The sequence below is a fragment of the Lissotriton helveticus genome, chromosome 7 (genome assembly GCF_964261635.1).
Source record: "Lissotriton helveticus chromosome 7, aLisHel1.1, whole genome shotgun sequence".
NCBI classification, from domain to species: domain Eukaryota; kingdom Metazoa; phylum Chordata; class Amphibia; order Caudata; family Salamandridae; genus Lissotriton; species Lissotriton helveticus.
Genome location: NC_136068.1, coordinates 401747576 through 401771192, shown reverse-complemented (window position 1 = coordinate 401771192; position 23617 = coordinate 401747576). Strand labels below are relative to the sequence as shown.

Genomic DNA, 23617 nt, shown 5'->3' with positions numbered 1-23617 from the left:
GTATGAGAGGTGCTGGGGGAAAAGCGTACGCAAATCTGCCTGACCAGTTCATCCATATCGCATTGCCCTGCGACTGTGGGTGAGGGAACCTGACGGCAAAGTTTTGGCATTTTGCGTTTTCCCTTGTGGCAAACAGGTCGATCTCCGGATGACCCCACTGCTGGAAGTACGGGCGGAGTACTGATGGATGTATCTCCCACTCGTGCATTTGATGGCTGTACCTGCTGAGCAGATCCGCCATCTGATTGTCCTTGCCCGGGAGGTGTTCCGCCATGAGGAAGATGTTCCTCTGAATGGCCCACTTCCACATGCTCTGAGCCAGATGAGACAGCTGTGGAGAGTGCGTACCTCCCTGTTTCTGGATGTAGTACATGGCTGTCATGTTGTCCGTCCGGATCAACACGACTTTGTTGCACAGATGTACTTTGAAGGATTTGAGCGCCATGAAGATCGCCAGCAACTCTAGGTAGTTGATGTGCATCCTCTGTTGCTGCGTCAACCACAGGCCCTGCACCGTGTAGTGGAGCACATGAGCTCCCCATCCCTGGAGAGAGGCGTCCGTCGTCATGATGACTTGCGGCACAGGCTCTTGGAACGGTCGGCCCTTGCAAAGGTTGTGTGGAGTCCACCAATGCAGAGAGTTGTATGCCCGACCGGTCACCAACACTAGGTCTGTCAGTTGTCCTTGAGCCTGTTTCCACTGATTCGCCAAGCATTCTTGGAGCGGACGCATATGCAACCTTGCGTGCGGGACTATGGAGATGCAGGAGGCCATCATGCCTATCAACTGCATGAACACTCTCGCTGGTAGTGAGTGTTGCGGTCTGAACCGTTGGATGAGCGACTGAATGTTGTCGATCCTCACAGAGTTTGGCTGCGCCATGGCAGTCAGGGTATTGATCGTCGCGCCCAGATATTGCCGCACATGGGCCGGCTGAAGGTGCGACTTGGGGTAGTTCAGCGAGAACCCCAGACTGTGAAGGAGGTGAATGGTGTGGGACATGTCTGCGGCGCACTGCCGTTCCGACTTTGCTTGAACGAGCCAGTCGTCTAGGTAAGGGTAGACATGTATGTTCTGTCTCCTGAGGTGCGCCGCTACTGTCGCCAGACACTTGGTGAACACTCTGGGGGCAGTGGTCACTCCGAAGGGTAGGACTTTGAACTGATAATGCCTGTTTTGTATGGTGAACCTGAGGTACTTTCTGTGGGAAGGGTGGAGTGGTATGTGAAAATAAGCATCCTTGAGGTCCAAGGTTGCTAGGAAGTCCCCTTGGTTTAACAGTGGGAGAATTTGCTGCAGTGTTAGCATATGAAAATGTTCTGAGAGGATATACAGGTTGAGGGGGCGTAGATCCAGAATGGGTCTGAGGCATCCGTCCTTTTTTGGGATGAGGAAGTATAGGGAATAAACCCCTGTTCCTACCTCCTCCACTGGTACGAGCTCTATTGCGCCTTTTTGCAGCATCACAAGAACCTCTTGCTGCAATAAGAGCAAGTGCTCTGCTGACATAGGACGTTGTCTTGGGGGTATGTTGGGTGGAGTGGACGTCAACTCCAAACAATAACCGTACTGGATAAGTTTCCTCACCCACCTGTCTGTGGTGATGGACGTCCAGACTGGCAGGAACTGCTGGAGTCTCCCCCAGACAGGTGTTGGATGGTCAGGGGGCAGTGACAGAGAGTCACTGTTTGTTGGCGGCAGAGGAACGGGAGCTGTTGTTGCCTCTGCCTCTGCCCTTGGCACTGTTTCCTCTGTAACCCCCTCTACCCTGCTTGGGGTACGAGGATTGTGCGCCACCTCTAGTGAATTGCGTCTGCTGTGGCAAGTGTCCTCTGTTAACACCACGTGCACCTGAGCGACGAAAAGTGCTCCCTCTGAATTGCTGAGACTGAAGCGCCCCCATAGATTTAGCTGTCTCATTGTCTTTTTTGATCTTCTCGAGGGTGGTGTCAACGTCTGGGCCAAACAGTCTGTTGGGATTAACGGGCTGGTTGAGTATAGTTGTTTGTATGTCAAGCTTGAACCCTGAGATGCGAAGCCATGCTTGACGCCTCAACATCACGCTAGTGTTAATCGCTCTAGCCGCTGTATCTGCAACGTCAAGCGCACACTTGATTGCAGCGTTTGAAATAAGCTTGCCCTCCTGTATTAGCATCTCAGCTGCCTCCTTAAACTCATCTGGAAGGTGTTGTAGGAGCTGCTCTAGGGTGTCGCAATGCGCCCTATCATATCGTGCCAACAGGGCCTGTGTGTTCGATATGCGCCAGATATTGGCTGCCTGTGCAGCCACCCTTTTCCCCGATGCCTCCAGCACTTTCCACTCTTTGTCTGGGGGAGGAGCTTCACCCGTTGTCTGCGAGTTCGCCCTCTTGCGGGCATTGGCGACCACCAAAGAGTCCAGAGGCAGCTGGCCCCGTATATATGCGGAGTCCCCAGGTGCCGGTCTGTATTTTTTTTCTATTTGTGGGTTGACCACCCTTGCCCTTGTGGGTTCCTTGAAGATGTCAGTGGCATGCTTTAGGACCCCTTTTAGCATTGGAAGTGTTTTTACAGTCTTTTCTGCGGCAGAGAAAGTGTCAAACAAAAAGTCTTCTTCCACAGGGTCGGCATGCATGTCCACCTTATGATTAGCAGCCGCCCGTGCAATTAAGGCATTAAATGCCGCTGAGTCTTCAGTTGGGGATGTCCTTACACCATAAACCTGTGGATCCTGTACCACGTGTTGGTCCCCCTGGTCACCAGTGTCCACCCATGAGTCCTGCTGCTCCTCAGGGTCATTGTTATCTGGGAAGTTGTACTGTTCATCCTGGTCACCTTCATCTCCCCCTGAAGCATTGGGTGAAGGTGTTGGGCTCCTCCTTGGTTGTGGATGAAGAGGTTCAACAAGGGCAGGAAAGTCCTGTGCTGGCTTTTTCTTCTTCAGAGGTATCACATACGATTCTAATGGCTGGGAAGTAATTTTTCGCTTATAGAGCGTTAATTTTCCCGTGTCGGCGTCGATATACTGCTCAGATTGCTCTTCTGACGCTTGTTGTCGACCCAAACGTCCACTTAGCATCGAGTGTTCCGAAGCTTCAGTGTCCTTTGGCACCGACCGGGGTGTAAAGGCCTTCGGTGCCACCTTCGGCGGCAGAGTGTAGAGGATCGGCGTTGAAGTCTTCCTCGGTGCCTCCACTAATTATGTAACCGACGGCTTGTGAGTCGTCGACGGCAAACTCTTCTCCCGAATTCTCTTGAGGGAGTCGGTGACTTGTTTAGTGAAGGAAGCGGAGGGTTTAGTCGGCCCGACCGATGATCTCTGTCCGTCACCATGGGAGGACCCCAGTGTCAACAAGGTGTCCGTGCGTGTCGTAGACTCAGACGCATCCTCGACCCCAATGGTCCGGGCCTCCTTCCCAGCCTTAGGCGCAGAGGCCGTTGGCTTCGGACCGGCAGTTTTGTGCTTTTGCGTAGGGCCTCCGGACTTCGGCTCGGGGCCCTTTGTCGACTGCGCTTCAACCGGGCGTTTGCCTGTTGGCGCCGTAGTCGTGTCCGATGGTGGGTCGACAGTCTTCCTGGACTTCGATTGAGCCACCGTGCTCGACACGTGCTCGACGACCTTCTTCGAGCTTGGCTCCTTGGCCACCGTATGTAGCGGATCCGGCTCGACAGCCTTCTTCGGCTTCGGAGCCACTGAAGTCGACGGCGTCGATGATGTAGCAGGCGTCTTCAGTTTCGATGGTACGTCAGACATCTTTGTTGTTGTCGATTCCGAAGGTTTCGGTTTCGATATGCTCAATGGCGGCTCCGCTGGTGTGTCCGTAGCCGGGCCAGAAGGCGGGGCCGGGGATTGCGGTGTAGGGTCGTGGGTAAGGCCGAGTGGCGATCCCGTGACCCGAGCCTGAGTCATGTTACTTTCGGGGCATAGCTCTTCCTCCGAGCTATCTTCCGCGGCCCCATAAACTTCTTCGACGTCCCCTACCTCCTCGACGTTTTCCTCTAGGTCCTGGCCCACGACGGGTTCTCCGGATTCGGCCCCGACCTCCGTCGATGGTGGTGAAATTTGCAGATGATGGCTTGGGCCTTCTGCCTCGGGGTCGTCGAAGATGTCGACTGGTGCCGGAGCCGCTCGCCGGGCCTCAAGGCGCGCCGCGCGCCGAAGCTTGAGCGTCTTCTTCGACCTGAACTTCGAACAGGCCATACAGTTGGCCTCGTTGTGGTCCGGCGAGAGGCATTTGTTACAAACTGGATGCACGTCGATGTGTGGGTACTTCGAACCACACACAGGGCAGAATTTGAACGGGCTCTGTTCCATCGTAGTATCGTCGGGGTCTTGCTGCGACGACAGGGCCTCGATGTCCGAAGAGTCACTCGACTCCGCAGAAGACCAACTCGTAGAGTCGGAAGAAACACGAGACCGAACGCGAACAATACCGACGAGGTAACGAAGGCCTTTTGGCCTTAAAGAAGTAGTTTTTTCGATTCCGAACAGGAGACGTCGAAATCACATCCGAACCCAATGGCGGAAAAAAACAATTTGGGGATGGAGTCGATGCCCATGCGCACTGTAGTCCAGGGGAGGAGCCACCTATCTCGTGATACTTCGAAGACTCTTCCAGGACAACAATGTGCAATCATCCGGACCCAACACTAGGCGGCGATCTATGCAATAGATATGAATTTAGCAGCCCACATGCCTCGAACATTAGAAGATTTAGATCAACTGGTGGAGAAGGAGGTTTTAGTACTCCTCTCCTTTCTTTTCAAGGGTATTTTAGATTCCTCTGAAGTGTCCAGTTTCCTCTTTTTTGGAGGCTTGGCGACGACTTTGCCAGTCTCTGGAATAGAAAGAGTTTTTTGTTTTGGATCCACAAAATCAGGTCCAGGTTGCGTGGGTAAAATGTCTTTTCTCTGTGCCGAAGATTTTGGGTCAAAATGTTGATTGGACCGAATCTCTGAGGCTTTGTGTGGGGTCTTGGACTCTTTAGGTTTCGTTCTAGGAGTTTGTGGCTTAGATGATTTTTTGGGTTCTGAAGCAGTTTTTGGCTCCGAAGATTTTTTCGGATCCAAATGTTTGTCTTTGGTATGTTTCGATGTTGAGGGCTTCGGCATCGAGGCTACCTTTGGCGTCGACGAAGGAGGGCGTGGCACCTCCTTGGTCTGCTGCTTTGGTGTCGAAGTTGACTTTTTGGTGCCAGAATGGGGTTGGCTCGAGCCCAGGCCAGAAAGCTTATCTTTCGGTTTCATAGCTGGGCCGAAGGAGGGGTATCTGAGACATGTTGCCGGTGTCGACCCGAGGGCGAGGGTGTTACCAGAGGCTTAGGTTTGGGAGAGATGTTTCGGTACTCACGGACCGCTGAGCCGACTGTCTCCCCTTCGACATCAGAGTCATCTGCTTCGGAGACGGAGATTTCTTCTTCATCACCTTATTGCTCCAGCTGGACATTGGGATCTGCTCCGAAGATGTCCGGAATGCAGCTGCTACCGGGAGACATTTCATGACATTGAGCCCGACTATCACGGATGGTTTTCTTCAACCTGAACGATGCACAGGCCTTGCAGTTCTTGTATTCGTGCTCTGGGGAGGGGCAAGATTACATACCTCGTGCAAGTCCGTGTGTGGGAACTTAGCACCACACCCGGGGCATTTTTTGTAAGCAGTCCTTCCCAATTACTGCAGGCCTGGTCGGCGCGGAGAGGCCCATTGGCCTGCGTCAAAGATTGAGGAGTTTGTTTTAAAGTTGCGCTTCGCAAGGGAAATGCGATCAAGACAATACCATTGAGTGGAGAGGGATTGCACGTCGAAGGGAGATTCGAATGCGATTTCGACCCGGAGCACAGCAAATCACATCCGAACCCGATGGCGGAAAAAAAAATCTGGAGATGAAGTTGATGCCCATGCACACTATCGTCCTTAGAAGGAGTCACCTACATTGTGACTACAAAGACTTCTTCCAAGAAAAAAACAAAGTGCAAACATCCAAGCCCAACACCAGATGGCGAGCTATGTACAAGTATATGATCTATAGCTCATATGCCTCGAACCTTTAGTTCCAACTCAAGTTGGACTTCCAGTATATTATTGAGCTCTCTCACAATCTTTCCCCAGTAGGTCTGAATCCTGTCGCATTCCCAAAGGGTTTGCAGCTTTCCCTATTTTATGTAACCTTGCTCTATCAAAGTAAGTCCAATTTAAAATGTTTTATTGAATGATACACAACCTTAGTTTAATTGCCACTTGACGTGGGTGCATGAGAATGGCCTCCCAGTCAATGTTGTCCATTACACCAGTGGTTCTCTCCCATCTAGCTCAGAGCGGACCCAATTTGTCGGGCATGTTATTGAGTAATATATTATAGGTGAACGAAATGGCTTTGGCTGGAATCTCCTACTGTGAGAGTCAACCATCTTGCGGGAATATTCCGGTATTGTCTTCCTATCTAACCCCTCCGCAACCCATGCATGCTTCAATCGGAGGTATGCTTATGCCAGAGTATGGTGGAGCTGATATCTTGCTTGGAGTGTGTTGAATTAGGCCTATGCGCCTTCCTCAAAGACATTGCCTATTTTAGAATTGCCAATTAAGTCCCATTGCCCAAAGCCTCTCAGTGTTCCAATCTCAACTAATCTAGTTCCCTCCCATAATAGGGTCTCTCTGGTAGGTTTTTGGTCCCATTTCATTTGCTGCTCAGCACTTTTCCATGCCTCCAATGCCCTTTAAGTCGCTTGTAATAGCCGGCTACTTCACTTGCCACCACAGAATGAGTCACCGTTCTTGCTGGGTTCTTAGGCGTCCTGGACTGAGGGCGCCATCTTGGTTTTATCTTTTGCCGAATCTAAGATGGCACCTTCCATATTATGTCCTATGGGCGAATTCCCAAACCAACATAGCACCATTTGGTTTCTGAATTTTGTTTCTTATGCCTGATCATTTTACAGTATACAGGGCTGTCAGGCCTTGTCAGTAGTGTTTCACAAACATCCTTGTTCTGTGTTCAAGGTCCTAGTTAGTTACTTGAGTTCTTATTAGTAATTCTGCTTGTGTCCTTGCTCCAGGTTGGTCTTCTCAGTGTTTCCAGGCGTTCTGAATTCTTCTTAAGAGGTTTTTGCGCCTTTGGCTTTTCCTCCTTCAGAAGTGGTTCCTTTTCTTGGGCATCCGCTGACTTGGGATATCTCCTGTGGTAGGTTGGCTTTAGGAAGGGATGGCCCTTTTTTTAACGCCAAGGTCTCCAGGTTCCAAAGTTGACCACCACGACTGGCGATTTGACAGCTAACCAGTGCAAAAGTGCTTGTGCTCTCTCCTTTAAACATGGCAACATTGGTTTACGCCCAATTGGCACATTTAATTTACTTGTAAGTCCCTAGTAACGTGGTATTATGTGTACCCAGGGCCTGTAAACTAAATGATATTAGTGGGCCTGCAGCACTCATTGTGCCACCTACTTATATGGCGCTTATTGACACGTTTGCTAGGAATGCTAAAGCGGCCACTTTTTACCTTGTAGAATGAGCTCTAGCCCTTGCTTCTAATTATGTGCCTGCTTGGCAGTTCGGGCTGGACTGTTCCCATGAGGCACAGGGTCAGACTGATTTACATATGGCCATGTCTGAACTGGGGTGGCAGAGTGGGCTAAAGAACGGTGATGGATTAAACCCAGATCTGTTGACTGGGTGTGAGCGTTTGATTGGTTCAGATGCTCCGTCCATCACCACCCCCTTTTGTACCGCTTTGTTCGCCATAAGTTGGCAGGGTATGCTCAGACGTGAGTCCCTTGCTAACTTTGCCACTGGATTCAAGCAAGCCTAGCTGAAGATGGCTGTAATGCCAGAAATCGGTCCTAGGAAGCTTGAATCTGGTCCAGGGAAGGCATGGCTTGGCAGTTCGGGCTGGACTGTTCCCATGAGGCACAGGGTCAGACTGATTTGCATATGGCCATGTCTGAACTGGGGTGGCAGAGTGGGCTAAAGAACGGTGATGGATTAAACCCAGATCTGTTGACTGGGTGTGAGTGTTTGATTGGTTCAGATGCTCCGTCCATCACCACCCCCTTTTGTACTGCTTCCTAGAAGCAGCGCTTTATGGTTTGCACTATCAATCTTGAAATGGTGCTTTTTTGTTACGGACGATCCTCTGCCTGAATATGCAAATGATAGGAAGAACGGATTTACCTTTCTGATCTCCTTTGATCTTTCCATGTAATACATCACTTCCCTCAGCACGTCCACCGGGTGTAGGGCTCTTTTGGCCTAGTTTTTTGGCTGTTGGAAAATGGCTGGGTGATGGATTGTTAATTCAAGTGGAACTGTAATATCACTATGGAGAGCAAGTGCAAGTTTCTATACATGACAATCCTGTCTGTTTATTTGTAGGTGGGGTTCCTGAGTGGATAGCGCTTGCAACTCGCTCACCCTACGTGATGATGTGATCGCAATTATGAAGGCGTTTTTCTAAAATCAGAAACCCAGTTCTGCCTTGTGCAGTGGTTCAAAGGTTGACTTCATTAGTTGTGTTAGTACCAGGATGAGGTTCCACATTGGTGTGGATTCTGACCTGGGGGGAGCTAGTATCTTTGCCTCTTCTAGAAATGCTCAAATCACTAGCGTTGTGAAGAGACTTCTTCCTAGGTGTCCTCTTGTGTAGGCTGCTATGGCCGCTAAGTGTACTTCTAGCGAGGCGTATGTTTAATTGTTGTCTAGTAGGTGTATGAGATATCTAACCACTGTGGTGTTCCTAGTTCTGTGTTAGAAATAGTCCTTGTCCCTACACCACAGGCTGTATCTCTGCCATTTTGCGGAGTAACACCTTCTTGTACTTGACCTTCTTGCTCCTTTTAAGATTTCCATGGACTGTTGTGAGAGATTTAAGTGGCCAGACTCTATGCCCTCAGAAGTCAGGCCACCAGGGTCAAGATGCTTGCTTTTGGGTGGTGGACCCTTCCCCTTACATGGGGAGAAGGTCGTGCCTTGTTGGCAACTTTATTACATTCCCTTGTGCCATCTCCACCAGGTCCGAGAACCATGTCCGGATCATTGTCATGTGCGCCTGTTTGCACTAACTTAAGTTTGCATGGAATTGGAGGAAAAGCGAGGCAAATCTCCCTGACCAGTTTATCGACAGTACATTCCCCTTGGAGCGATATTGTGGGTGCCTGGATGCAAAGTCTTGGTATTTTTCATTTTCTGGTGTTGCAAACAGGTCGATATCTGGGGTGCCCCAGTGCATGAAGAGTTCTTGGAGCACCTGTGCGTTTAGTTCCTATTTGTATGTTATGGATGCTGTTTACTTAGCCAGTCTGCCTCTGTTTTGCAGTCCTACCAGGTGTATTGTTATTAAAGTTACTGTTGGCACAGAAATGTCCTCTGCATGGTTAAAGACATGTACCCGTGCCCAGTGTACCCAACTGTACTGCTGTCTGGATCTCTAATGCTGATTTGTGATGTCATAGGCAAACACGGATCAACCTTGTCCTGTTGGACTGTGGAAGGCTAATGCCTTCATCAAAGAGTTAAGTAGCACAAGCGCAGGGGTGACAGCATACCGTGCAGTGTCAGTAGGAGTGAACGGGTCCTTCTTGCCCTGTGCAACTGGAGTGAGACCTACTGGCTCGCTCACCAACTGGATGTAAAGTGCTGCGCAGTGCAGGAGCAGTGACTGTGGGGATGTATTTGTGCCTGGGAAGCGTACAGGTCAGGGATATAGCAGAGCTGTGCAGTACATTCATGGCGAGTATGTGCACTGGCTGGAGGGATACATTACATGAGAGATGTAGTGCTGTACAGTGCATGTGTAATAAAAGCATGTGCTGGGTGTATGTGTGCTTGCGAGAAGTGCAATACATCAAGGGTCGAGTGTTGTGCAGCGTATACATTGTCAGTGTGGGTGCTGACTGTCTGTGCTTGCAAATACAACGCCATGGCACAATACACAGAAGCTACAGAACTTAACAGTGCACAGAATTTGAAAGTGTGTGCTGAATGCAGGGATGTCATTGGTTGCACTATACATGGAGGTAATAGTGCTGGACAGTGTGTGTGATGTATGTGTACACTGAGTGAAAGTGTGCCTGCAATAGTAGATTACATGGAGGATCCTGGGTTCCATTTTGGGACGCTCAAGCCTGCCTGGTGAAAACATCCTCCTAGATAGATGTGTATTGCTGCAGTCCTGTGAGCTGGGTGGGAAACACTAGAGGAAGGGAGAAAGAAACTCACCTTTTACACTTCAGAAGAATGCTCTTTGATTCTGTGACAGATCACAAGAAGGGGGTCTGGAAACATCTCATGCTAGCAAAATAAGGGAAGGTGCTGCAACGCCGCTGGAGGGATCAGGCATATTACACCACATACTGCGCCTTTGCGAGAGGAGTGTTGATATGGATACGGCTGGTGTCCCATTCCAATGCACAACACAAATGATTAACCCAGATGGCAGGTATGTGGTGGTGGTGTTGTGGAGGCTTGAAGAAAGGGACCTCACAATTGGTAGTATTTATGCGTCCAACTCAGATCAACTGGCCTTCTTCTCTCTCCTATTGGGGAAGCTGGCGTCCGTCCTCACAGGGCCGATGCTGTTGGGGGGCGACTTTATTTGTACCTCTGATGTTGCACTTGACCGCTCTCACCCTCCACTCCCTAATGCACCTGCACACAAACTGGAAGACTCGCACCATAACTGTCAACAGAAATGGGGCTTTATTGATACCTGGAGGGCGCAGCATCCCATGACCCGAGATTACTCCTTCTCGGCCCTCCACAAACTACATGTTAGACTAGACGCCATTCTATGTTCAACTGATGTCCATGAGGGGGTTGACCATAGCGTATACCTGACCAGGACATTATCAGACCACAACCCTGTCCTGGTACAATTACAATGGTCACGTGCATGCCCGAAAATCCCCGCCTGCGTCCAGAGGCAATAGACGACCAAGCGTTCCACACCACAATAGGTACAGCTATGACTATTTCCAAGACAACAAAGGTACAGCCACCTCCTCCCTCGTGGAATGGGATGCCTGGAAATGGTCCTTAGGGGGAGGTGCATTTCTGAGATGGGTGGGGTTAGGAAAACTCTCCTCCAAGATATAAAAAGAGACGATGAGCGCCTGCGGGCCCTGTAAAAAGATAGACCTGAAAACCCAGCCAAGCAACAGGAGCTATTAGAAGCCAGGGAGGTGGTTGCCATGCAAGTAGAGCGGCTGCGATGCTTTGATTACAAACATTACATAACTCGAGCGCACTCGGAGAGGGATAAATCAGGGGCCCTTTTGGCCTGGTAGGCAAACCCGGCTAGGCGCGGATCAGTCATATTGGAAATCAGGGACCAGAATGGGGCAGCCAGATACGACCAACAAGGGATCAATGGCCTATTCTTAGAATATTATACTGAGCTCTATCGAAGTCAGTTGTCCCCAACGGATGAGGAACTGCAGGGGTTCACACAAGAGGTTGACCTAATTGTACTAAAGAGGACACAGCAACCTTGCTAGGATGAGAGATCGAAATAAGAGGTGCGTGGAACCATCAAGGTATCCGCTGCGAATAAGTTCTCTCTGCTGGAGGTCCCAAGAATTAAGTTATCTAAATATTACCAGAAATCTTGGGACTTGCATGGCGCCAGCAGCTTGAAGATCGTTGGCCATTTCCCTCTGTGGCTTCCCGTTTTAATTTCCAAACAAATTGTGTGTGGCTCTTTGCTGCTGATTTCAGCTGCTTTATAGCGGCTTCCCTGTTTCATGAGGTGTTGCATGGGCTGCTCTGGGTCATAAGCAATGCGTCACAAGTACTCTCTGAAATGGTTGATGGAAGTAGCATGCTAGCGACACCAATCTCGACAAAGCACTCCAGGCCTGAATTGTTCTTTTCTCCATAACGTTTGAAGCTATCAAAAGGTATTGCCATAAGAGATACATGCATGTCCACAGAAAATCATGAGGTCCACAATGTGTGACATTGGATAACAACATTGGTGTCCACGGCAAGTCCCATGCAACCTTCTTCAGGAATGGCTGCCCAGATTTTGCTGGCCGTACCACAGAAGGCAAATGTATAGTGCCACAGGAAGCATACTGCATTCAGGGAACACAATACCATAAAACCTCCATAGGAAACAAAAAACTTCTAACAAAATGAGTTAATGCGGTTTGATTTCCTGTCCAGCAGGGCCTTGGGAAACACAGTAGCTTTGTCTTTGCTGGTAGAAACCTGAACTCCAAGTCCTAAGGGTTAGTACTGGGTCACGAAGGCATGGCCTCCTGGAGAAAGACTAATATTTTGCTAAGGGGGGAGGGAGAAATTGGTTAGTTGGTAACGGTCTTTTTCAAAGACTCCTCAAAAGGCAGCAAAATCTCCTAAGACACAACTTGCGTTTTGGTCCTGGACAGCACCAGGATCTGAACCAAAAATGGATCAATTCTTCAATAGTACTGGCTTTGAGGTAATCGCACTGCCAGGGTATCACCCCGGTGCTAGATCCGCTTTTGGGGATTAGAGAGTTCTTAATGCAATTCTCAAAGTTGGTCTCAGAACTAAGCATATTACCAATGCAGTTTGCCATCATTAACATGATCCTCTTTTCAATGACAATTTCCAACTGGGGTCGATCTTTTCAAGGTAGTTAGGAGACTAGACAGACATTCCTCTTTACACGATAGATCTCCAAGTCTAGCCTGATCTTTTCTGTTGTCTACAGCAGTTTGTATTGAACGCGCATTACTTAGATCTGGTATCTGACCTTTACTTTGTTTGTTTCTAGGGAGATTCAAGAGTTATATTTGCTCCGGCACTTGATGCCTTGGACTCAAAATTTCGGAGCTTTGATCTGATTCAACTTAGTCTGTTACCCTGGATGGATCATATTTGTCCTCTTCACGTGTTTCAGTGTCTTCCTCAGTTATTGCAGTTACTCAAAAGACCTTCTTTGTGATACTGTGGTGTAATATGCTTAGCATATACCTCTCCTTCACTAAATTGTCTATTTGCTACTAAACACTTGCAATGCTGAACACCTATATTGATGAAAACAAAAAAGGTGATGGGTGGAAAGCTTGAATAACTTGCAGTGCTAATTACTTGTGGCTGCATTCCAGTCCATCTTTTGTTGGCCCACTTTACTCGTTCACATGGCAAATCAATCTGTGTCCTGCGCCAATAGAACATTCCAGCCTAAAATGCCAGGCCTAAAGCCTGAAAAGGTTACCATGTTCAACTAAACCATGTTAAACTAAATCAGTTACTCAGGATGGATCATAGTTTTCCGGTTTCAAAGTCTTCCTTAAATTCTTCTAATACCCCTGCAGTGACTGACTCAACGGATACATTCTGTGACATTTCGGCCAACGTCTAGCCCTCCTTTGCAAAATTACCTATTTGCACTCTAAATACTTGTCTAAAACCCTCAATGTACAAGTTTCAGATTTTATAGTGGTATATGTAAGAATATTTTGTATAAGTCTTTCTCACAGGTGACATGACCTGGAACGTCAGTGTGGAAGTTGAACGCAGTGTTTAAAAACAATCTTTCAAAACTAGACTTCTGCTGTCCAACTGCATGCAGTTGTCCATTTGTCAAAATTCTCCCTCTCTGCCCTGTTTCTCGAGGAGCACCATCAAGCACTCTGAAAAAGAACATACATGACAACAGGCCCAATCCAGACAAAAAAATGGCTACATTTTAGCTGTCTCCAGTCTGAATTCCCTTTTGCTTCAATGTACGTCAAGGTGAGAAATCAAGTCCCATGTTTAAAAAAAAAAAAAAAATCTCCCCGTCTTGGTTTAAATGAATGCAGGATGCCTGAAAGAAAACGGTCTTTGGTGGAGCCTGTGTCCTGATGCATCGTGGATTTCAGCGTATACAGCCGTGAGTCATTCCATGTACAGTCAAACCGAAATGGACTTCGAAGATTAACAAATTACACTTATCATAACCCAACAATTTATGGCAGGAGTATATGCAGGATGTGATAACAAAAGAAGACCTGCTGCAAACATATCATTACTTCTTCTGAAATGTACTGCAGAATCTAATCGAGAAGAAAAGGTGCCCGGCAAGAGTATCGTTGGGCGGCAGGTCACCAAAAGCTCCTTTTTTTTAACCTGTGTATTAGTTAAAGGCTAGGTGTCTCCACTAACGCGGTTAAATCATAGGTGTCTCCACTAACGACAGAGAGCATCTCTCAGAAACCTTCTCATCTCTTCTGCCTTTGGGAGCACAACTTGATGTTGATCGCACTGCCAGAGCAAGGAGCTCATGGACCGGTGGACCTGTAAATATTCCTTTGCCAGCTATTTCTCAACTTGGAATGGGTATAACTAGGCTTTCCTGTTTTCAGTTTCTATTTTTGGTAAATTCTGGTGGTGTTTTTTCAGTGTTTTCCAGTGAGTGCTTTTCAGTGGTTACTCATTTTCGCGCCAATCAAATCAACTGAAACAGTGTTTTATCAGTGTTTATGGAACGCTTCGCTTTTATTATTGCTTTTTCCATTTTCTTCAGAAATTGTATACTGCTCTACATTTCAGAAGTTAATACAGTCATGAAATACTTTCCATTTTCCTTTGATTCTGCAGCTCAGATTTAACAAGCATTTGCAATGCAATGGGTCTCGCATTTATGCGAATTTAAGCTATTGGCATTGTAAATGACAAAGCATTTTATTAATGTTTTGAAAACGAAAACAAAAATAAAAGGCATGGTTATTTGCAATGTCAACAGCTCAAACTCACGTAAATTCGAGATCTATTGCATTGCAAATGCTTGTTTTAAATGAAAGCGTGAATTGGTCACTCGGCGTTTGTCAATAAATATACGTAGAGAATTTTTTTAAATGCTGTGATGAAATTGCAGTGTGGCCAAAGGGGCATATGCAAGCCCCAAAAAAATGGGGTTAAGAAAAAGACTTCCTCTGGCAAAAAAAAAAAAGTATTTGGGGCTTTGTTATTGCACTTGATTTTTTTTTTGTCTGACAGAGATGGTAGCTTTTTCTCTTTTGACTGCTCTCCAACAGGATTGTGTAGCAAGTGCTGAAATACAATAAGGTACTGTTAGGTGCACCATGCCAATAGGTCTCACCTTATTAGTGTTTAGTTATGCAGCACAATATCCTTGGCGCAACAACATTAACTGTTGCATGGCTAAACACTTATAAGTCCCAAAAGCGAGACCTATTGGCTATGCCAATGCTATTTTTTAAACCCATGTTCTTGTTTCTTGCCCAGTCGTTTTCTGGCTGCCGATTTACGTTGAATGTTATACATGGAGATGTTACTTTTGAGCCAAAGTCAAATATGATGTAACACAACATACTTATAAAATCCTGCTGCCTACCTCATTTGCTACCAACACTAATCTATCAATAACACATTAATTTGTGAATCTCAGAAAGAAAAAACAAAATAATTTATAACTGTACACAAATAAAACGACTTGAATGTTAAAAAAACACATTGCAATTTACGTGGTGCTTGTTTGTGTAATTAGCCATTTTTTTAAAGCAGAAAGTAGCCAATGTAATCACATCGGCCCAACTGAACAGTGCCCATGTTATCGATTTCAGAAGGATGAAGGGTGGAATCTGCCTTGTGGTGGTTGCTGCTGTGGCCTGTAGGCTACCCCGAGAACCTGCGTGGGAGCGTTTAACTGAGCTTTCTTTCTTGCCTGTGTTGCAGTTTGCATTCCTATCAATAACAATTATAATCCCTTAAAACGTTAGTTACATTTAAACACTCACACTTAGAGTTGCAGGAGCACTGTTCGTTTGATTCCAAATGTGACCCTTTCTGTTCAATCATATAGCAAACCCTCTTTATTTTTAAGTCCTCTTCCCCACGGTCGCTTTAAATAGCACCAGTTGCGTTACATGAGGACAAATTCATCATTTTGTTAGGCATGGGGAGATTAAGTGATTTGCCCAGGATTTTCAGTGTAGAGCAAAATGTGGAAACCACAAAGTATAGTCAAGGCTTCTGCCATGACTCTGCTCTAGTATGCTAATGCCGGCTCGCTATCACAGATACTCAAATGTTCTCACTGCCAACACATTAGCTGCAGAAACTGGGAATTTTTGCTGAAACCTAAAGATATTGCAGTTGTTAACTTCTTTTTGCTCTGGTTGTGCCGTGTAGTTGTTTTGGAGGCAGACTGACCATTGCACTCCAGAAATCTAGTATCCAAAGCTCCTCTCTGTGAAAACGGAATTCTCAACATTGGAGCACAGAGTATCTTGATTTCACACAAACCAGGCGTGGACTTAAAACCACTTCAACCCCTAGGGAGAAGAAAATGCAGGCAGGGATTGGCTGAAACTATGTAATGAGATTAACGATAATCAACTGTTTAGCTTTTCAGGTCGGAGACAAATTTGCCCTCACAAACATATTCTGGGTCTGCTTTATGACACCTCGGTGCTCTCCGTGACCCCCAACACTGCTGCAGTTTAGCCTAAAGGGGTGGGAGTGCGTCAAAGGGAGGGGAGGTCGGGTAGGTTAGCGGTGCCACACATCGAAAGGGGCGCGCTTTTGTTCCTGCCTCTGGCATTTATGCGCAAATACATCTTCTTAATAGCACCCTGCCAGGAAGTGTTAAACCTGCCAAATGCAGACAATTACAGGCTGGCTCACCAGCGAAATGCAGGCAGGGCGACGACTGACGCAAGGCCTCCGAGCTAAAGGGGAAGCGTTTGCATTTCTTTTGGCTTGCAAATATTTTGTGTTTCCTATAAATGCAATGGGGGGGCGGGGCTTAAGTCCATTGGTATCCGGAATAGAGGCAAGTTCTTCTTATTCTTCCTCAGCCCCTTGTGCGTCGAATTCGTGCTCGGATCCTTAACCGAAGATGTACGGCGTGCATTCGACGTTTTGACTCTGCATTTTGCAACGTCGCTCCCGGAGCGTTTTCTGCGATCGAAACGATCGTCATGCGTCGCAGTGCTGTTCATTGTGCCCAGGGGACCAGCACAAGTTGCACACTTTGTGAGAATCGGTGCGTGGATGCTTCGCGTGGCACAGAGGACAGAATTTGAATGGAGTCTGTTCCACTGACTGCGAGGTGGACCGACACGGTCAGGCCAGACGACCTTCTCAAAGTTTTACGATCGAAATAGAGGTTTTCCTCGACTGATACGGTACACGGAGGAGTGGGATACGCGTTCTAAACAATACCGACGCAGGTAGCATGGATTGCGCACTGAGGGGGACCCGAAGAATGGTTTCAAACTGTTGTGCAGAAATAAATGTCCAAGCGCACTATCACCGAAAGAAGGAGTCACCTTACCTCATGACTGGGAAGACTTCTTTGAAGACAAACAACTTGCAAACATTCAGACCCAACACTAGATGGCAGGAGTATGCAAAGCATGTGACCTGCAGCTCACATGCCTCGAACACCTCCCATTAGGGGCTACGCCATGAGCCAAATTAGGGAAATGGAACGGAATCATTCTCAACAATTAGCTCGCTCGGTAGCCCGGGCCCTTCGGTTGGAAAAACACCTGGCTGCTGACCCTGTGGAAGAGACAATCCAGCAATCAGCCGGTGCGTGAGGAGATTTGCCTCCAATCACTTGAAACGACGAAAAAAATATGGTGTGCCTCGACGGCCAGAGAGTACAGACATGGGAAAATAACTGCAAGCTATTGTACTGGCTTGCCTTCCGCCTACAGGCTAATACCTGAAGTTATAGACCAACAGGGACAAATCCACCTGGCCCTCCGCAGTATCGCACAAACATTTGTAGACTACTATAGAAGTTTATATATGGCAGCCTCCAAACTGGAAGGGAATCTGTCCCCCATTACTTACACAAGTACCCCTCCCTTGACTGTCTCCTTCAGAGATACAACTACTGGAACAGCCACTCTCGCCTGAGGAAGTGGGTGAGGCGGTTCCGGCTTTGGCCTCCGGGAAAACCCCTAGCCCTGACCAAATACTACACCAAGTTTCAGGAAAGCCTAAGGCCCGGCTTCTGGCACTCTACAATGAAGTGTCAACGGATGGACCTTTCTGCCCGAACTGGATACTGCCACTATTGTGGTAATTCTAAAGACACAACCCCCTTCAACATCCTACTTAGACGATCGTCCGATCTCCCTTATTAACAGGGAGGTTAAAATATTTGCCACACTTCTAGCTGCCCTTCTCAAAAGGGTCCTCTGCATTCTTATACACACCCAGACCAGTGCAGCTTTATGCTGGGCAGAAGCGCAAGTCTTTGACGCCTCCACATTGCTCTGGCCCACCGTCACTTGCTTTCCTTTCAGTTAGCTTTACTTCTTATTGCCTGTGAGAAGGCGTTTGACACAGTGGACTGGGCATACCTGGAGCAATTGTTGCAGAGAGCTGGCTTCAGAGATCGCTTCTGTGGATTCGCCTGTGCACTGTACTCCAACCCCACTGCATAGGTCCAGATAAACAACGGGATTTCCATTGCAATTCCTAACAGAAGAAGGACTCAACAGGGTTGCCCCCTGTCCCCCCTCCCTTTTGCATTGGCAATTGAGCTGCTGGTCCACCTCCTCCGCAATGACACCAAGAGGTGGGAGTGGCACAGGGAGGAAGGACATGAAGATCGTATTGCGCTTTACACAGACTATGTCCTGCTCCTCCTAGCAGACCATGCAACCAGCGGCCCCCTCGGTCTCCAAATTCTCCAGCTCTTTGAGGAAGCCTCGGGTCTCTAAATTAACCCGGCAAGTCGGTCCTAGTGGCCTTGGATCCGGCCCGGGACTGCGTAGCCTGGCAGACTGATATCCCAGTGCATCGCTTTAGTTTCAAATATTTAGGAATTTGGGTAGCGCTTCACCCCGAACCCACTTGGTCCTTTAATCTTGTACCCTTAACACAGAAAGCTAAGCAAGACCTCGGTAGGGGGCAATCCCTTCTGTTGAACGTGATGGGTAGGATAGTTCTTTAAAAAATGATGGTGTTACCAAGGTTCCTTTATGTCTTCCAGAATCTCTCAATCCATTTACCTCAACGATGGTTCCAAGAGATGGACACATTGTGTCCTCGTTCCTCTGGCATAAGTCTAGACCTCAATTGGCTATAACCAGCACGCCCCATACGAGGGGGGCCTGGGTATGACCAACCTTTACCTCAAGCTGCTCAGCTATTGGTGATCAACTATTGGCTCACCAGGGGATGGTCTGACATGCCTACCAGCTGGAATTGGCATCCCTGGGGTTTCCACAGATAATGGCTATGCTTTATTGCTCCACGGTCCAGGTCATGAGACCAATGATGACTAGGGTGGGTTTTCTCACTTGGAGGGCTCTGAAACACCAAATGGGACAATGCAATCATGCTTCAAACTCCTTAATGGCACAGTACATGGTTGCATGAAGTGTCGACATTGGAAGGGTTTAGGAAATGGGACCTTATTGGTATAACGCAAATTAATGACATGTGGACTGGGACCCACATGCACTCCTTCCAAAAGCTACAGGACACCTATGCTCTCACACAATTCCATAAATACCTGCAGCTACGTCAACTCTCTATGCCCACATCATGCAACGCCTCTCCACCCGAATTCAGTCCTTTAGAGGTCAAACTCTTCAAGGAGGCCCTAAGCAGGGGCGGTATCTCCCAGATCTATTGCACCGTCATCATTAATGCCCCTGGTACACTGGATCATCTTAGGACCCATTGGTAGGGGTGGTTGGGTCCCCTTGAAGACGACGGCTGGCGAGACGCAATGAAGTCCCCTCTTTTTATAACAATTTCATCCAGACTGCACCTGATTCAGACATACTATCTTTACAGTGCCTACCTCACTCCCACCAGACTTCATTAAGCCAGCCATCTCCTCACCCATACATGTCCCTGCTATTTGTGAGCTTGTGCCGTCTTCTATGGTAAGCAATTTAGTACAAAAAACTTGCAGAGGGAGCCGTTTATCCTTGATCTCTGCAAGTAGAGAAAAGAAAAGCAGGTAGGACCTAGCTAAGTGATAAAGGTATGGAATCGGGTACTAGGAAAAGGCACTAATAATCAGGCTTCTAATGCTCAGCTTTCAAAGTTGTTAAAGTGCAATGCACCTGCACCAGCATGGTGCTTTTGGAGGACCTCCGATTTATAGAGCTCAAAGGAGAGGGACTAGGGAAAAGGATTGATTAGCTTGTGCTGAACATTGCAGAGTACATGTTAAGTATGATGTAAATGGTAGATGGTGCTGGAATGGGTGTATTGGATTTGACCTTGTTTAGGGTTCCCGCCATCAATACAGAGATTGCTGCTGGGAAGTCTGCCATTACCGTTAGCTTTTTCTCTGGGTCCAAGTGATCAAGCTGGTGGAGATCTATTGGTTCAATATCAAGGTAGAGGATGTATGGTAGCCTCATTCAGGCAGCACTCTGAGTGTTTGGAGAGGGCACTGTACAGTGAAGACAGAAGGGTAAAGCTGAGCAAACAACATAGATTACTTTGTGAAGTGTGAGACCCTTTAACTCGCAGGGACATGACAATGTGCAACCTCCAACTCTTCTCTGTTCACTTGAGCATACCGTATGGCAGTGCTACTTTAGACTGATGTGAAGTTGTGCTTAGAATCTGCTAGCATTTAATGTTACCATGTTCTTCATTATAAACTACATTAACGGCAAAGCTTCATCCAGAGACATATGAATCAAGCATTTGTCTGGACTTTGGAATAGAAGACACCTAGGGGCCCGAGTAAGGCACGTCTCCAATTTTGAAAGGGGTAACCATAATGAACACTCCTTTGGCACACCTGCTGCACTCAAAATAAAATACAAAAACCACAACAAAAATGTGAGGGATGGAATGCTTGAATTTATCTCAGTCACTGGCAATCACTCACACGCATCCCAATCCATCACTTTTCGACCACCATGCGACCTCAGTTTGGACAAAGCCAGGCCAGGCCAGCCACCCCTGAACCGGAACACAAGCAATCTAGGACACATTTTGCACAAGTTAGGGCTCAACAGCCAGGTATAGCTTAGTTTCCGTGGCACAGTGAGCCCGGGACCCATATCTGGGCATACATAGAGCACTTGGGGCGCCAAATACATAAACAAAGTGATGGATGGAATACTTGAATTAATCTCAGCCACCGGCAATCGCTTAGCCGCATCCCAATCTATAGTGTTTCACCTACCATGACACCTCATTTTGGACCATCGCCATATGCAAAACAGTCTTGACCCTGCTTCTCATGGGATCAGTCCACTCAGAATCAAAGCACTGCTAGGCAAAACAGTAAAAAAAATGTATACACTGGCCAATCGGCACTGCAACAGACCCAAAAGAGCGAAGATAACGTCTGTAAAAATTAACCATAATACATCAGGTGAACAAGAGCGTGCTCTGGCACAGCATCAGTTGATGGACAGTGCAAGTGCTCCTTGCTGCTGAACTGATAAAATTACATTTGTGGCTTTATGAGGTGCTCTCCTAAAGACCCTTTCTCTTCCAACTCTCCATAATTCTCAGCATTGGGATTCTTTGGTATAGTCTCAAAGAATAAGGTAACAAGGAAGAGAGTGATAATCAGGGACGAGATGGAGAGAGGTTTTGCTTAAGTAGTGATGTTCTGTTGCTAAAGCCAATGCCTCAACAAATTAGCCATCATCTAAAGGCATGGGCATTTAATGACACCTACCGCCGTAGACTCCTCCTGCTCGTTTATGATTATGAAGGCATTCTCAGTGGCATGCCGCTTTGCATCTGCAATGGTCTGCTCCATCCTAGCCCTTTCAGAGGCGATCATTTCAAATGCCTTCTGCTCTGCCTCCCCCACAGCCCTCTGTACCTCGGACAATGCCTGGCGCTTTACATCATTAACAGCTTCCTCTGCAAAAACAAAAAAACAAAAAAAAACAACAAAAAAAAGAACAAGCAAATTTAAGAAAGAGAACAGAATACATTTGTATTCACGTTTTTCGAAAGATAGCTCCCAATTTATGTGCATGCATTCTGCCTCCATTGCCTGCCATGGTGCACGCCTGCAAGTGCTGTGTCTCACTGCAAGACCCATGTGCTGGCTTCTGTATTATCCTACCATCTAGTGTCTGAAAACAAATTAATCTCACGAAGCGTGAAAAATAGCCCAATGAGTGCCAAATGAAGAGTATGTCCAAAGAGATATTTGTTGCAGTATATGCTTAACTGTAGCACGGTACAAAGTGAGCAATTTGTGCTGTACTGAAATATGGAAAGTTGTTCTGTTTTCTGGAGCACCGGGCCAATGACTCACTGCACCAACAAGGTGATTCAGCTCCTCAGCTATATGTTTTTCTTGCATATTGGGATAAATTCAACTAAGCAGTATATTACATCTGAGGATATGTAAAAATACAATATGCTTATACCATGAAAATCTGCACAACAGTAGGAATTTATTTTACACAGGATTAAGAATACCACATGTAGAAAAATGTCCCTTACTGCATGGTTACCCCCTAACTTTTTTCCAGATACCTGATGCCAACTTGAGAGAGTGAGTGCTGGGATGCTGCTAACCAGGCCCCAGAACCTGTGTGTTCTTTCCCAAAAATGTACCTATGTTACCCACAATTAGCACATCTCTGGGCCACCTGTAAGTCCCTTGTAAAAGGTACCCCTTGTACCAAGGGCCTTGTGATCAGAAGGGCCTCTGAGGACTGCAGTATGAATTGTGCCACCCTCAGAGACCCCTCAGCTTAACACCCACACACTGTCATTGCAGGCTGCGTGTTTTGATGCAGACAAAACTGAAGAGTCTACATGGCACCCCTGTATGCCATGCCCACATACATTGCCTGTGGCATGGGTAAGTCACCCACCTAGCAGGCCTTACAGCCCTAAAGGCAGGGTGCACCATACCACAGGTGAGGACATAGTCGCATGAGCAATATGCCCCTACAGTGTCTGTGCCATTCAGACATTGTAAGTGCAGTGAAGACATTTTGAGTACATGGGCTGGGAGTTTGGCGACACAAACTACACAGCTCCAAGATGCCTTTACTGAAATCTGGGAAGTTTGGTATCAAATGTCCCAGCACATTAAACCTACACAGATGCCAGTGATGGATTTTATGAAAAATGCAAAAAGAGGGCATCTTAGAGATGCCCCTTGGAAATGACCAACTCTGTTGTGGTTCCTGACGGCTCCCAGCCATCTGCCACCACCAGACAGGTTTCAATCAATACGGCACAGATACAAAGGAGCCCATGGTTCTGGTCCATCATGTCAAAGTTACTCCTAAGCAGCTTTTTAGGAGTTTCACATCCTTTACCAAGGAACTCGGCACAGTAGCCACTCCGATTATCTGTAAGGAGCAGAACCACTGTTGCCATCTCCCAATGAGCACAGGGATTGCAGGACAACAGGCATATACCATTACATGAAAAGGGGGCCATGACACCTGACAGGAACACCTTCTTCCCAATTGTTTACTTCCATTTCACATCCAACGGGGCAGATGAAAATGAAGAGAGGGGCTGTCAACACTACTGTGCCCAATGACTATCGCCATGCAAAACTATCAAACTCACCACTAGAAGAGAGAATCAGGGTCACTAAAGCTAGGCAATTGCACCGGTAACTCTACCACTGACCCCTGGAGAAGAGGTTGGCCCATTCTGAATACACTTTATAAGTTCCATTAGAGTTTCATTAAAAGGCACCAATGGCTCTAATGA

The 23617-nt window shown here is 47.3% G+C and overlaps 1 protein-coding gene across 6 annotated transcripts in view; it reads right to left on the bottom strand.

Moving 5' to 3' along the window:
• CBFA2T2 (CBFA2/RUNX1 partner transcriptional co-repressor 2) overlaps positions 1-23617 on the bottom strand; it is a 397115-nt gene that overhangs the window by 22286 nt on the left and 351212 nt on the right. For all 6 annotated transcript variants that reach the window (XM_078652273.1, XM_078652269.1, XM_078652270.1 and 3 more), the window contains exon 10: positions 21597-21787. In XM_078652273.1, the coding sequence (XP_078508399.1) occupies positions 21597-21787 (191 nt within the window). The remainder of the gene's footprint in view (positions 1-21596; positions 21788-23617) is intronic.